Source organism: Lasioglossum baleicum, chromosome 5, assembly GCF_051020765.1.
Source record: "Lasioglossum baleicum chromosome 5, iyLasBale1, whole genome shotgun sequence".
Taxonomy (NCBI): Eukaryota; Metazoa; Arthropoda; class Insecta; order Hymenoptera; family Halictidae; genus Lasioglossum; species Lasioglossum baleicum.
The window spans coordinates 16,789,620-16,804,373 of record NC_134933.1 but is presented as its reverse complement, the minus strand read 5'-3'; the positions used below and the strand labels follow the sequence as shown (position 1 = coordinate 16,804,373).

Sequence of the window (14,754 nt, the reverse complement as noted above, 5' to 3'; positions counted from 1 at the left end):
GGTCGGACGTGAAAACTCGATTCCACGTTTACGGCGGATTTTTTCAGCCGATTTCGACCTGCGTGTAGAAGATCGTAATGTTTAAATACGTGCTATCTTATCGCGGGGGTGTAGGTCAGTTGCATACTCACGTGGTTCTTGTGTTCCGGGCTGGAGGACGAGTTCGGTGTGTTTGGCAGAGAACCCCCCGTGGGGGTGCAATGCCGCAATCGCGCCAGGGCCGTACGAAGCCCCTCCGTCACGAGGCTCTTTTAGTCCAACTTGGTGATGCCTCCCCACGCCTCGCCCTAGCTCCTCGATTCTCTTCCGATCGCCTTGTCTCCGGGTCCTTTCGGACTCGGGGTTCAAGCTTCTCGTTTCAGAGATCCTCCTCCACGTTCGTGTGATCCTCCTCCGTCGAACACCGTCCGCGAATTTCGACGGTGATTCTCGACGCAACGTCGACGACCCCGTAACCGCGGTCTTTTTATTGCATGTGACTGCGAGGAGCCGCGACCCCGGTGTCTGACATTTGGATCCCAGTCTTCTAGCCGAGCTGCGCGTTAATCGCTCTGCGTGGTTCACTGATCCGTTCTGTCTCGAACTTTGACCCCCGCGTACTCTTCATCCCGTTTCCGTCCGACTCTCTCCTTCCTCCCACTCGCTTCGTGGTTTACTCTTTCGCTCTCTCTCTCTCCCTTTCTCTCTGTTTTCCTCTCTGTCGAACGGTTTTCGCGTTCGAACGATCTCGCGTACACTCGAATACGTCGAATCTCTGCGTCTACAATGCGAAACATGGTCGGCGGGATTAGCGACCCCTTTCGAATCGAACCGACCCGATATCTCGGTCAACGAATCAATCGACCGGGGCATTCGCGAGAAACGGAATAACGACATACGATTCGCGAAAGCGTGAAAATCCAGCGGCGCGATGTGGCCCGATCATTGATCAAACGGGAAGAAACGGCTCGCTCTCCCGATCGAATTGCTGCCTAGAAATATCCTTCCTGTTTGCCGATATGAGATGTATATCGCGCGGCAATCGATAATTTCACGCTGGTTGCTAAACGATCAAACGACCATGCAAACGGGAGAATCTAGGTAGAAAGGTCGCCTCGGCCAAAATGCTGGTGGTCAGGGATCGCAGTAATTCTCTCTCTCTCTCTCTCTCTCTCGCTCTCTCCTTCTCTGATTATATACCGGTTGCGAGAGATTCCAGTGGTCGCTGGAATTCCGTATCAATTCGAGTCAATCGGCTATTCGAGCGACTGAAAAATTTAATAACCGTTCCGTTGCCACGCCGGGGCCGCTTTCCATCGAATTAGATAATTTCCCGAAGCAATATAGACACGGCTTTCTTTAGCTATCGGATCTCTCGAAAACGTCAACAATGCGACGACTGTGGAGGAGCGGTGTATAAAAGGCAACGCGGCAGCATTGTTCTCGGGTGGCCGAAGTAATTGCCGAACGGAAAGGCATGGATCGAATGAACATCGAACGAGCTCTAATTGGAAACACTTATCGAAACGAATGGCAGGAGAGAAAGCAAGAGAGAGAGCGATATACCGAACACGGCGGAGTGTTTCCAAGAAGCCGAGGAGGCCCAGGACGATCACGTTGCTCCTTTTACACGGTGCACAATGATCTGTTTGTTTTGCAGTAGGTGGATGACTGGGAGGGTAATTGTTTCGGGTCGCGATTAAGCGTGTTGCGTAAAGCGAATGGTGACCTCTCGATGGCGTGAGGCACGAGCGAGATACGAGATACGGCTCGCGCGATTGACTCGGTGCATTAATGAAAATGGTCACGAAAAAAACCGGGTGTTTGACGGGCATGAAAGTGGTGGACGGACGGGTTATAACTCGATTAGCGGGCGAACTTTTTGTTAAGGGGTACATTGGCAGCACGATAGTGGTGTGCAGCATGCGAGAGGTGGTGCGGTGGCGAACACGATAACACCGAGGGGTGCAGCATGCGTCGATCTCTAGGTGGTGAAACGTGTGACGGACAGGGTTGCCTGATATCGTCGGCCGAGGTAATTGCGATGCACGAAAACAAAGGTTTGATCCAGATACCTGCGTCCTCTCGAGAAAAAGAGCACCGTTTACCTTCGCATTCCACGGATAACTGGCGTGGAACACGACCACCGAGAAAGGACATTAGCGCCTGCGCTTTCCTGGCGAGGGGGTGAAACTACCAAACCAGCAGCACCGTCGCGTCGCTCCGGCGACCCGTATCCAACTTCTCCCTCCCTCCCTCCCTCTCACTCCCCTTTTTCTCAATCTCTCTTTATCTCTCGTCTTTCTATTTTCTCCGTTCTCCTCTCGTTTAAGAGGACACTCTGCTCGTGCTTTTCTTCGCCGTGCATTTCCTTGCCCGATCCCCGAACTACGAGAACGCCAACAACACGACGAAGACGACCACCGTGCGACTCGCAACTGCGCGAGAGGAGGCTTGGCCGGAATTGCGAAACGTCAACAACGATTACAAAAATGTAGCAACACGCTAATTGCTCGTCGCCCCGAGCGAAACGGAGATCGTAGCCGTGGAACACGCTCGAACGGTCGCGTCTCTGGACACGTTCTCGTTTCTTAATCGTCGATTTGATTCGCATCGCATTCTGCTGCGAAGATTTGTTGTACAATCGAACGGACACTGGCCGAAGCCCTCGTCCGCGCGAATCGATCGATTTGTCGTATCGTGGCCATGCAGTCGTCAACAATGCGGGAAACGGTCTCGTTACATTCGAATTCTCCGGCGCCGGGATTGGCCTGTAGAACACAGAATGTAGAACACGAATTGCAAACGCGATCGATGTAGAAAACCGTCAAATGCGAAATGAAGAACATTAAAAACAACTGGTGATTAGCAAATTGGGGAAACGATTGAATTCACGTTTATAAAAGTTTTGTATGTATCGCGTATCGGTGGCAAATTATTGAACCCCTTGCGAATCTATACAACACCTGCGCAGATACGCAACCCTTTCCTAGATGCTATTACCGTTCACCCCGTTCATTTGTGTCCTACATTTCATCTTCCACCGTTCTACTTCTTTTTAGTCTCGCATCGTTCGCTCCTCCGGATCGAACCTGTACGCACACGAGCGTACCAATAATTCGATAGTCTCCCTCGAAATTGGCTCGCTCCCCTGACACACTTTGCGACCAGGTAGAATTTCCCGAGCGAAACCAATTAGTCGAGAGAGTGAGTTTTTTTTCCTTTCTTTCTCTCTATCTCCCTCTCTCTTTCTAGAAAGAGAGAGGAGAGCAGAGAAGGACACGAAAAGAGCGTGTACGGCGATGTTCGTGTTTGCGTTGCACTCGCTCCGACTTGCATACCTAAACACCGTTTAACGCGGATTCGATGCACGCCCTCGAGTTCACTGTTGGCATACCAGTTGATCGACCGCTTTGTCAAAACAGCACGCCTATCGATCCACCGTATCCACGTGGCTTCCCTTCCACATTTTACCGTCGCGTTCGCAATCAAACTTCTCTGTATGCGCGACAAGGCACAATTTCGACGCTCGTTATGCAAGGCTGTTCGCGTATTTAGGAAACGACAGAGCGAGGCCCCGGAGAGAAATTCAACGTTGCAAATTAATCAAACAACGCCCAGTAGCCGCCGATCGACAAACTCCGCAATTTTAGCGAAACCACTGCCGACAAACTGTACGCGTTTTAAATGCCAGTCGTTCGGTCCAACAAGGGATTGCCCGGTCGATACAACGCGGAACTCGAAAAACCATTCAACGTTTGTTTACAATAGTTTTTTTTAGCAGGGAGGTTGTGGCTGTGCGTATTAGATCACACAGTAAGTCGCGTTGTTTCTTATCGCGCTTCGCTCTATGTAGACCGTCGCCGGACTTTGTTTATGCGATGTTTTCATAGAAACTTTTTCCTATGCCTTGTAATACTTTCCCGTACGATGACACCGACGCGATGCGGTGCCTTTTTACTACCACTACTATTTTCCAATCTATTTATGTTTCCGCAAACACTGCATACGTAAATTCTCTTCGCGTCGGAAACTTCATTTACTCGCTAAAGAAGAGATCCGTGCGAGAGATGCGTAAGGCTCGTATGAAACGTGCGAAGTGTTTCGAACGGTATTTTTTATTTCGTAGAGTCAACGAACGAACGAGTTGAAAAGCACAATGCGGTTGAAGATGTCATTGAAAGTATTTGCGACGCATGCGAAGGACACGTATCGAGTACAACAAAATTTCAAAGGTCGTATCCCAAGGTTAAAAACTAATTTTTCTATCTCTCCGATAAATCGGTTCGAGTCGACCAACGAGGATAGATACCGATGGTTTGGAAACCCTAACTGATACTGTGAAAGTTTCTCTGGAAAGGAATCGAAAAGCTGATCGAGAGTTGGAAGGACTTCGTCAAAGAAAGACATGCGTCGTGTATTCTTTTTAGCGATTTCCGAGACGAAAATCCTAGTCAATGTGAAGGAACATTGCTAAACAACGCATTTCCGGCCAGTTTCAAGAGAATTCAATGGCACCCGCTGGGAGAACGTTCGCGCGGAGTGTGTGGCGGGATGTATCGCATGGATGTCTGAGCAACGACGTTTTCTGTACATGAATGTGTATTTTGTCATATTCAAAATATAATAATAAACGTTACACACAGTGTAGCTTTTACTTATGGGTCACAACATTTGATCCATGGTTCTGGTGAATCGCAAACACCGACACCGGCTTTAGACTTGTCCACCGAGTTGTTCGATCGAGTAAAGAGGCCCTGTCGGTTCACGGTCCGATGTGTTGATCGACGGTGAACCGGTAGCGCGACGTCGATCGTTTATCGTTTCCCTGGGGAGAAGCAATTCCCCGACGAACCGTTGACAACAAAATCTCGATGCTGCGTCGCGCGTCCCGGCAGCGAATTCCGAATAGCGAATCGCGAACGGGGCTCGCAGACTTCGCCGGTTTAGGAACGATGAGAAACAGTCGGACTGTACGATCACTTTTCGAAACGAGGCTCGCCGCCGTGTCTCGGTTAACACAGGTTCGCTTTCTCCCTGGTGAATTTCGCGCATCGATCGATCATCGCGGCGATCGATCTCGCGTGTTTCGTTGCGTACGCTTGACCGTCGAGGCCAACAGCGCACGGGGTGTATATTCTTAAACGCTACTATTTTTATTCTGAATCGTACGCCGTCTCTATCTCCGAGAGAGATCGTCTTTGTAGTTATCGTCGGCAATCGTCGTTATGATCGTCGTTGTTGCGTTAACATCACAATAGTTAAAGAAACAATAGAGTATCGCGAGTACGCGCACGAGAGTGCACGTATTTCTCTTCTTCTTCTTTTTTTCTTCGTTTTCGTTATTTTCTCTCTGTTTTTTAGTCACACGCTTCATTACGCACGCACTCCAGGCTCGGAAACACGCACCCATTATACAAAATGTACAAAAGCGCACACGCGTACATGTACAGTTACACATTGTAAAAATTGTTGTTCGTGGTCAGTTACGTTTTACGCGCGCACGACTACTCGCAACCCTCCGCGTGTCTACGCGTCTCTCCCTTCTCTAGCGTGCGTGTCGCTGTATATGAATATGCTCCGGAAACGTGTAGATATATTTTGAGACATTTTTATACATCGATCGAGTTTTCCCACTATCTTGGAAATAGAGGAAAACGTCAAAGTAACCAATTAATAAATTCTTTGTTTTTGTTCTCGTTTCTAACATGGATTTTATTTCGGTGGTAGGATGGGTTAAGTATCGGAAGTTTGGACATTCGGAAATCCGAGATGTTTTCAATCAGCTACTAAAGTTCCGAAAGTTCAGTTTCTCACCTTGAAGCAGCCTATAATCGCATTTTCTTATAGAGGCCGTAGGATTAAAAGGAAATTAAATCGATTCCTTTAAAGCGATATTATGTACAAGAGGAGACGATAGGCAGTTAAAAGGAAAAAATGTGTCGTAGATTAAGCGTGTAGTATTATAGATTAAAAATTATGTTGTAAGCCGTAAGTTAAGGTATGCATTTGTTGTTAATTGGATGCTTGACGGTCTCGTACAAACAACATATATAACAAAGCATAAAATATAATAATTCTTCTTATTAATGATCGATGATAAAATTCTTCATCTCAATTACGAAATTTATTTCGAAATCTTCAACCACGAAATTAATGAAAAAATCCATAGGCATTGTTACACTCCCCAACGAAATAACTCCGATGACACACCCAGTTGCAGCGTGCGTGATCAATGGAAATAACATGTACAATTGGTATTTATAGCCGAACACAATTCCATTTCCCCTTCACGAAAAAAGAAGGACCTCCAATGAGCTTTATCTCTTTTGTGATATTAATTATTTGGACACTTGTAGTGAACAATTATTTGACGTAATTACGATTATCTATAGTACCCTCCTTTTTCGATTTCACTATCTTGGAAATACCGGAGAGTTTCGACTAGGGGCTGCACACCCCTTGTCGGACCACGTCCATAATTAGCGACACGCACCTTCATCCCCCCGAGACGTTCGTCATTACTCGACACATGTGACGCGGATCCGTCGCCAGGAACATCTACTCCGACAAAATGACAACGTGCATAGTATTTTAACTCTTAAGATTAGTACGCGCAAGACGCGGGCAGTCGTTTTGTAAGAAAATGTGAAACAAAATGCAAACGTTCTTCCGCTCGTTGAGAATCGCGTGTACCAAGTAACTGGCTCGCAGAGACGCATAGAAACGTGCTCTCTCTTACTCTCTCTCACGCTCTCGTTCTTATTCGTCGAAGGAAAATTCCTAGTGGACGCGGCCCACGGTAGTCTCTTATCAAAATTGTATCCGAGTGGATATCGGGGAACAAAGTGAATGTGTATAAAAAACAGGCAGGCTTAGGTAGCGTGTACAGTGGGGAGGAAACAATCTGATCGGCCGAGTGTGGCGAGGGGTTCTCCGGAGGAGAATCAAGTCTGAGAATGTCTGAACGAACGGGAATCGAACCAGGAACGATGATGGCTTTATGCGTATAAAAATAAAAATTTATCTCCGTCTTAAAAAAGTTCCTCTATCCTATGGATATTAGACCGACGCGCGTCAGCTTCGTTTTACCTCTGACAATTTTCGCTACGAACTAAAGTGCTGCGAGTGCGACGAGGTTTATGGACGCGCCACGTTTTCCATAGGATCTAACACGATTCACTTGGCGTTCTTCCGAATGAGGAAACAACGAGCGCGATTCGAGAATGGTTCTTTGAATTTTTAAACGAATCGCATCGTTGTCCGCCAACCACTGGATAGAGTACTCGCTCCAAGAATGATCGAAATACGATTCCGTTCATTATTATAGTCGGTTGATCCGAGGTAGGATATCTGCGAGACAATGCAAAGACAAAAAACTATCTTTCTCTAGTCATTTCTTCGCAAAACCTTCGCCAAGGTACTTACGAGATTTTCCAGATTAAAATGAGATCCGAATTATGTCAGATCTCGTTTCGATCAGAAAAGTTTCACAAGCATGTTGGCAAGAGAGTCCTATTTGCATTACAATTGTAATCGATTCACGGACTTTTAAAGCATCCCAGCTGCATTCGGGTTTTCTTTACGTTCGAAATAACGTAGTTCTCTACAGTGATCATTAGACTGCGTATCATTACGCATTTACCGAATTTCGAAATGTTTAAACTAGTAGAAAATAGTTAAAATTCTTGTGACAAGGAATATTTTCGTGAATGAAATAAGCCTTATTCTCGTTTCTATAAAATAATTCATGAAAAGCAATCTAGCGATCAACTTCAGTCCCGAGGTATGTTCACTCTCGGAGCGAATACTGTACATACAGTGTACTCGGTCTCCTGGTTGGATTTGGTCTAGTTTCGCTTTGCGGGCAAAGGCCATTATTCGTGTCGTTCCCCTTGCATCAGTCCGATTGATGATTGCGTGAATCTGTAGCGCGCTTCGATGATCCGTCGCGATCGTTTATAGTGGAAAATCTTATACTCTTTAAAAACAGTCTTTATACAGTGCTTAAATCATTATATGTACAACGTGTAGTCGATTAAAAAGTAAAAAAAGGACTCTCTTATTGTAATTGTTACGCGTTAGTCAAACGAAACCTCTAGTCGTAGAATCATCACCCGCGATCGATCGAACGTGGTCTTGACTCATTATACCCTGCTTGTATCTACAGAAGCCACGGGTGCTCGATAGTCTGCTGATTCTTACTCTTGTCTGCCAGACTCTCTCTCGCTCTCTCTTTTTCTTTGTCTTTAGAAAGTCGCAAGCTCTCTCGAATAATCGTAACGTCTCGTTGCTCGCATTCTCTTAAATTAACGTCTGTGGTACCTCTCGGTGCGACAGAGATCGCCTTGCTCTCGACACGCGTTCGAAAAACGATAAAAAAAAAAACGTAGAAAACTTATAAATGCACAGGATAGAAATGTCATTAAAAAATTCTCTGTTGTCGCTCGGAACGGACGGTCCTCGCGTATAAAATCTAAGTACGTCCTTAAAGTATGCAAAGCGGCAGGACCGTGACGAAAAAATACGTCCAATTAACAAAGGCTAAAATGTGGTTTCGGCACGGTCCTGCGTCGAGCGGTGTGTTCAAACACCAACAAGCAAACAGGAAAGTCGAGGGATGGGCTAAAGCGGACAGAATGAACAGAATGAAAGTATGTAGAATAAAAGAAGCAGATCGAAAAGAAAGAAATTATAATTATCTATGAGCTGCCGTTGAACCAGTTTGAAAATGAAAGTGGGAAGAAGAAGAAGAAGGAAACAATGAGAAATGATGGAACGCGTGATCCGTCAACGGCACAGTCGAGGTTCGCGGCTTTTTTCAACGATTCGCGGCGCTCGATCTGAACCGTTCTCGCTTATCACTCTTGGTCTCGACCTCTTCGAGAAGAGGAACACGAAAGCTCGAAGGGGTTTGCCGACCTTTTTCTTCACTCGTTTTGTACAAGAGTTCAGGGGAACGGTACCGCCTCGAGCATCGCTTCTGTTTCACTTGAAACACGCATATCATCTCAACAGATACTTGTAGGCCGCGCAATTCCCAGCAATTATAATAAATAAGATTTTCGATAGAGGAAGGAGTGGCGCTAAACTGGAAGCTGCCTTCGTTGCGTCCTCGCAAACACCTACAACAAAGAAAGCAGCCAACGATGATGCGAGAAGCACGACAATGATTTGGAAAAGGCAGAGTACCATCGATTCACGTGCAACGTACCTTGATTCATGAGGCTGTGGGTCCACACGTCGTCTGCAGGTTCCCTGTGACAAACATAGTCCAATCTTGTAACCCAGTGCTCTTGTTCGGGCTGTTTAGATTTACTACTTGTTCCCGTTGACGATTTTCCCGCGTTGCCTTTCAACCGCATAGACAAACAATATGTCTGCCCCTGTCCGGGAGAGGTCTGGCTGGTTTGTCGAGACACTATTGTGTACCAGGCACCCCTTTCTTCCCAGCTTCCATGGCAATAGTACGCTGCGAGAAATGATTAATGCACCAAAATGATTAACTATAGTGGCATCCTTCTGCAGGGGGTCTCGAGCGAAACCAGAAATGAAAGTAACCGATGTGAAATAGAGATTTGGAGAAAGGAAAGGCGGTAATGTGTTCTGAATCGTGACACTTACTCGTTTCTTCTCTGTCACACGATTTTCTAGTAATAATTTCACTCTGATCCGGCGAACTGCATCCTATTTCAACGTCGGTGTTGCTGCACTCGTCTCCGTATTGTTCTTGCTGCTGTTGCTGTTCCCCTCCGTGTTGATGGTGGTGGTGATGATGATGGTGTGGCTGCTGTTGCTGATGTTGTCGTTGCAGCTGATCGTGCGTCTTCGCCTGCTGCGGGTCTTCGTTCCACGTTCTTCTTTTAACGATCCTAGATGAACGCTTCTCGTTGCGACGCTGTCGACGGGACGGCGTACCGGCCAGGTGGAACGGAGTAAATTCGAGCATGGTGTATCTCCCATGGTTCGGACACTTCCTCTGACGTAGCGACGAGCCTGCATCAACGAGCGATCGATTACGATCGGCACTGGCTTCGTGAACATCGCGGTCATTGCAACCCGGAAGGTCTCTGACAATATTCAACTACATCACTTACTGATCAGCGTGGTGTACGGCATCGTGGATGTGTCCGAGAGTGAGCACGCTTCGTCCGGCATTATGGCCTTTTGATCTGCAGACGATCATTGGTCAGAAACATGTGTGTACGTGTGGATACAAAGTGCGCCAAGACGCGCAAGCGCTCGAAAAGTACTCACCCGACTGCTGCAGCTCTATAATGTGGTGATCCCGTTTGTGGAATATCATGCAAACGTAACCGATATCGCTGCAACCACCCCGTAATGTCATTAGGTTCTGCTCGAAAGCCCTCTCCGGTTCGAGGTAACGCGTTTACTTACCAGCCACTGGTTACATGGGCAATTAATTGCACTTTGTGACCTTGCGTGCTGTCGGCGGAGTGGAATTTCTCCAAATTGTGGCAAACAATCTTCTCGTCGTGGAACGTGTCCCCCTCGGTGTTTTGTACTCGAACTTTCAGCGTCGCGTTTCTATTCGTGAAGTGGTAGACCTTGGTGCCGTCCAACGAATGCCAGTCGTGATGCTCGATGATCCACGAGGGATATTTACATTTGTTGTGCTCCTTATCGACTGTACATACCAACAAGAAGAACGATTAGAACAGATGAAACGGAAAAAACGGCACCAGAACAAAAGAATTAATCAAGACAAGTTTCCTACTTTTTGTCAACTTGATCGTAGGCGATCCCTCGGAGACTGTGGTTAGGCCGTTGCAGGTGGGTTCGCCAGATTGAGCTAGCAGGTAAACTACCTTTCCCTGATGATGCGGTTTCTCTTCGTACAAGAAACATCTATGTGAAACAAAGATCACGGTGTTTATTAAAAAGGGAAAACGATAGCATCATAGTAGAATCACCGAGTGCTTGAAAGCGAGCATACCTGTAGGTTTTCTCAGCACCGGAGACGCTTCGACCCTTCAAGGTTCCAACTAGGTACTTGTTACGACCGTCGTTCCACACAGCGAGACACTGCAGTTCTTCCGCTAAAATTCCAAACAATTTATGACAACTGTTCAGTTGAATTCAGACACACCAGTACCGATTCTTCAGTATATCTTGAGATGAACTCACTGTTGCTTTCGCTCGTAATGTCCGGGCAAGCTTGGTATTTCAGGAGCAATTTACTCTCGTCGGTGCACTTTTCTCCGAGGCTGACAGGAGACAGACACTCGCCATAACCCTTGTCGTACGAAAACGTGAACGACGATCCACTGAAGGGACAGGGTATCGGCTTGGAATTCACGCGGAACATCGAGTAAAGGGTGTCGTCCGATTTGATGGTCGAGCACATTTCCTCCAACGAAGTTTGTACTGGGTGACAATATCCTGCGACAGGAAAAGATCGATTAGCGTGAAGTCGGATGAATTTTTTCGTACGGGAAACTTTTAGTCACTTCTTACCCTCGCGAAACTGTATTACATTTTCGTGCCTGTCGTTGACGATTAGGCAGTAGTAGCAATTATCTCCGCTAAAACAAAGAATCAATGTAAACTCTACTTTACAAAGAGGCTCCACAAGCATTAAGTTTACTTACTAGGTGATGTACGAATCGCTAGATCGCTCCACACACGTCCTTTCACCCAGGGAGGTCGCGTTTACGGTAACCGATACCACTTTGCTATACTCGTACCATTCACCGGCCCAACTCGCCGGGAACTCGCAGGAACCTAGGACAGTTTCATTCACTGTACTCTTATCGTTTTTATTGATAAAATGCACTCGTTATATTACATTTTAATGAGCCCGCGGGACCTTGCGAACGAACTGAAGCAAACCGGTTGGTAGATTATCAATTCGTCGGAATAATCATGACCGAGTAGAGCAAATACGGTAATGTCTCTGTACACAGTGACTCAATGATCAAATACCCTTGAGAATAATCTTCTTTTTACCGAGACCCTACTATTTGAACTTTTTTGTGAAGCTAGAAGTTGTGTGGTAGTAGTAATAAAAGACTACAGTCATTTCTCAAATAAATCTTCCTTTTTGTTGATACAGTTGACGCAATTTTCGAAAAGCCTCGAGGAAACTAATTTGTGTTTCAAATCGGATTGATTTCAAATCATTCGACGGCCGCTACCTTGACGTACGCTTCTTCTATTGGCCGACACACGGCGAAGAGAGGGGAGAGGGAGGGATGGTAATGCCACCGGTGGCTCTACATTGCATGCTCACCTTTCACGGAAGGTACGTCGCTTAACGATAGAATTAAAAGCATCAGCATCGTCACAGGGCCAAGATTCCCTTCTCGGTGCGGAAAGGAAGGGTCCAGCATCCTGAAATCAGAAAACCAAAGAAAATACGAAAATGAACGGTTTACGCGCGACAGCCGAAACGTCAAACACTTCGCTATCGCTCTCCTGCTTACGTAGCAGTTCGAAGTTGACAGTTTAGATCGCGGTATTTAAAATATGTTAATCGCACGTACGTGACCGACGTTAATCTGTTGGCCCCGGATACTCGAATTACGTTTCGTCGAATCCCGCGGAGGAAATTGATCAGCGAAGTGACAACGAACCACTGAAATACGATCGGGCTTATCGTTCGTTGGCTGGCCGGAATATCGATGTCGTTTCTTTCGTTATCATCGTTATCGCGGATTTGTTTGCCCGAAACACAATCAGCAGACGTCTGTCATTCGGCGTTCCGACTAGCCGCGGCGGTAACGGAATCACCGAAAGTGAAAAAAAGGTCTCGTTGCGGTCGGTGTCGTTCGTGGCTGTGCACTACTGCCAGAGACAGCCAGAAAATGCAGTTACGTACAAAACCTGTGAGACGGATGCATTATTCAACAAGGTACACGTGTTTCTTTCCGTATCGTTCCACTCGTGCTCCCTTTTCCGCAAGCCTCCTACATATCTACTACCCTTTCGTGCGCGACCGATGCGCGAATCGTCGCATCCACTTCTGCGCATCCTCTTCTCGAGGGGTTAGAATACCAAAGTCGGAAAAATTTGCCGATTTTTCCATAGAAATTATAAAATCAGGTAAACAAAGTTTTAGCACTTCGCTCACCACCTATAATAGTGATTGATCGAATAGAATTGACCCTTTTGTATTTTATCTTCGACGGTTCGAAGTAGCATTCGACACATTGCCTACCCGTGGTTATTTATGAACTTTTAAAAATTAACGACACATTGTCAATCTTTTGGTTTCTCGATCGATTCTTCAGCGATCTAAATTTATCAATAAGAACTATTATTGTAAAGAGAACAGTCGAGGATCTTTAGATATAACAACCATTGAAAAGCCTTTTGGGAGGTTTCCGGAAGTTGTACAGTACGTTAACCCCTTAAATCCCAACCATCTGACCTTGATCTCCGTTGTTACTGTTCGAGGCTGAATGAATATTCTCGTGGGACTAACCTTTGCGTGTTTTGAGATCCAAAACGCTGTGGCGAGGAAGGGGCGCAGAGAGTTCCCACAGACGAAGTATCACATAATGTTCTCAGGTAAATGCGAGCGCGGGTCGAGCAGCACACAAAGCTTCGCCGTGATTCGTGTCGTTGAGAGATCACAGAATTACAGAATATTCGGTCGGAAACACATTTTTTAGCGAGGAAGCTTTTCGAGACGAATTCTCAACGAAACGCCGTAGGTTCGCGCACAGCACGGTATTGTTCATCACCACTGTTACTTTCTTCGAGACTTGCGAACGTAATCCGGTCAAGGGAACGACCAAATTGCGTCCGATCTCTTCGGCGAAGCTGCATCGGCAGCGTCGTAGCACACGGGAGAGCAACGCTCCACGCTTTCTATCATGCCGTGCGTCGTGACCGTCACTGTCCGAAACGGCCACATTAGTTAGGGAAGAAATACCGAAACGGTCTCGTACCCTCGATCAAACCGCACTAAACAACTCCTGCAACCCTTGGTCGCCGATTTGCCCCTCGGACGATCGAGACAATAAACCGCACTCGAACGTGCGGAGCGCAGACGCTTTTCATAGCTCGTCTTTCGAACCGGTTTTCAATTCTCAGGTATCTTTTGTACGCCCTGCTGGCCGTGTGTCGTTCTCCGTCTTCTCGTTTGCTCGTTCCTCGCCGTTCTCTTCTTCGTTTTCACGCTCGTATGCTCGATTGCTCGCCCATGCAAACAATGGCGGCGACAACGACCGATGGATGCCGACCGATACGCCACTCGACTACTTGTACGATAACGTGACACACTGCGGAACGCCGCGATGCACGCCTCCATTCATCGATCCTGAGACTGTGTTCGTATTATATAATGTAGATTGGGCACGTTAACGATTATAATTTTGCTACCTTTTTTCGTAAGTACCTCTCCGCTCCCCCCCTTCTTTCAATGTCGTGTTCCTCGTCTCGAAGCGTCCGACTACTCAGGGTCGGGTAACTCTATACATTTTTCTGTTAACGCGATAGTGTCGCCCCATTATGGCATTTCTTACCACTAGCACGCGGGGAAATTAAAATTTTTTATTCTATATCCCCTCCTTCTTTAGAAGTATCGTTTGATTGAAATACAATTTATTGAATGAATATTGACAGAGACGTTTAGGGAATTTAACAGTGGATTTATCGGGTCTCTGTGGAATAGAAAATACTCTTATCTCTCTCTCTCTTATCTACTATTTATAATAAAATACCCCTCATCTTTCTGCGAAGGGCATTAAGCGCCATCTACAATACAACAGCAAAGCTACTTGACAGTAACGGTATCGCATTTTTGCC

At 46.5% G+C, this 14,754-nt stretch overlaps 1 protein-coding gene across 4 annotated transcripts; it reads right to left on the bottom strand.

Annotated features, from left to right (window-relative positions):
• Positions 1 to 460: 460 nt before the first annotated feature.
• LOC143209096 (uncharacterized) lies at positions 461 to 14,731 on the bottom strand. 4 transcript variants are annotated; one of them, XM_076424339.1, is made up of 15 exons: positions 14,329 to 14,731; positions 13,427 to 14,272; positions 12,233 to 12,333; positions 11,592 to 11,724; positions 11,458 to 11,525; positions 11,128 to 11,382; positions 10,937 to 11,039; positions 10,718 to 10,848; positions 10,378 to 10,627; positions 10,237 to 10,304; positions 10,077 to 10,151; positions 9,604 to 9,975; positions 9,194 to 9,451; positions 2,055 to 9,104; positions 461 to 760 (listed from the first exon to the last, which is right to left on the bottom strand). In XM_076424339.1, the coding sequence occupies exons 3-14, from the start codon at positions 12,330 to 12,332 to the stop codon at positions 8,986 to 8,988; spliced, it is 1,932 nt and encodes a 643-aa protein (XP_076280454.1). In that variant the 5' UTR covers position 12,333; positions 13,427 to 14,272; positions 14,329 to 14,731; the 3' UTR covers positions 461 to 760; positions 2,055 to 8,985. The 4 variants fall into 4 exon arrangements, with proteins under 4 accessions (XP_076280454.1, XP_076280455.1, XP_076280457.1 ...); XM_076424340.1 differs by having other exon boundaries at positions 14,345 to 14,731; XM_076424342.1 differs by having other exon boundaries at positions 2,088 to 9,104; positions 13,427 to 14,731.
• Positions 14,732 to 14,754: the final 23 nt, after the last annotated feature.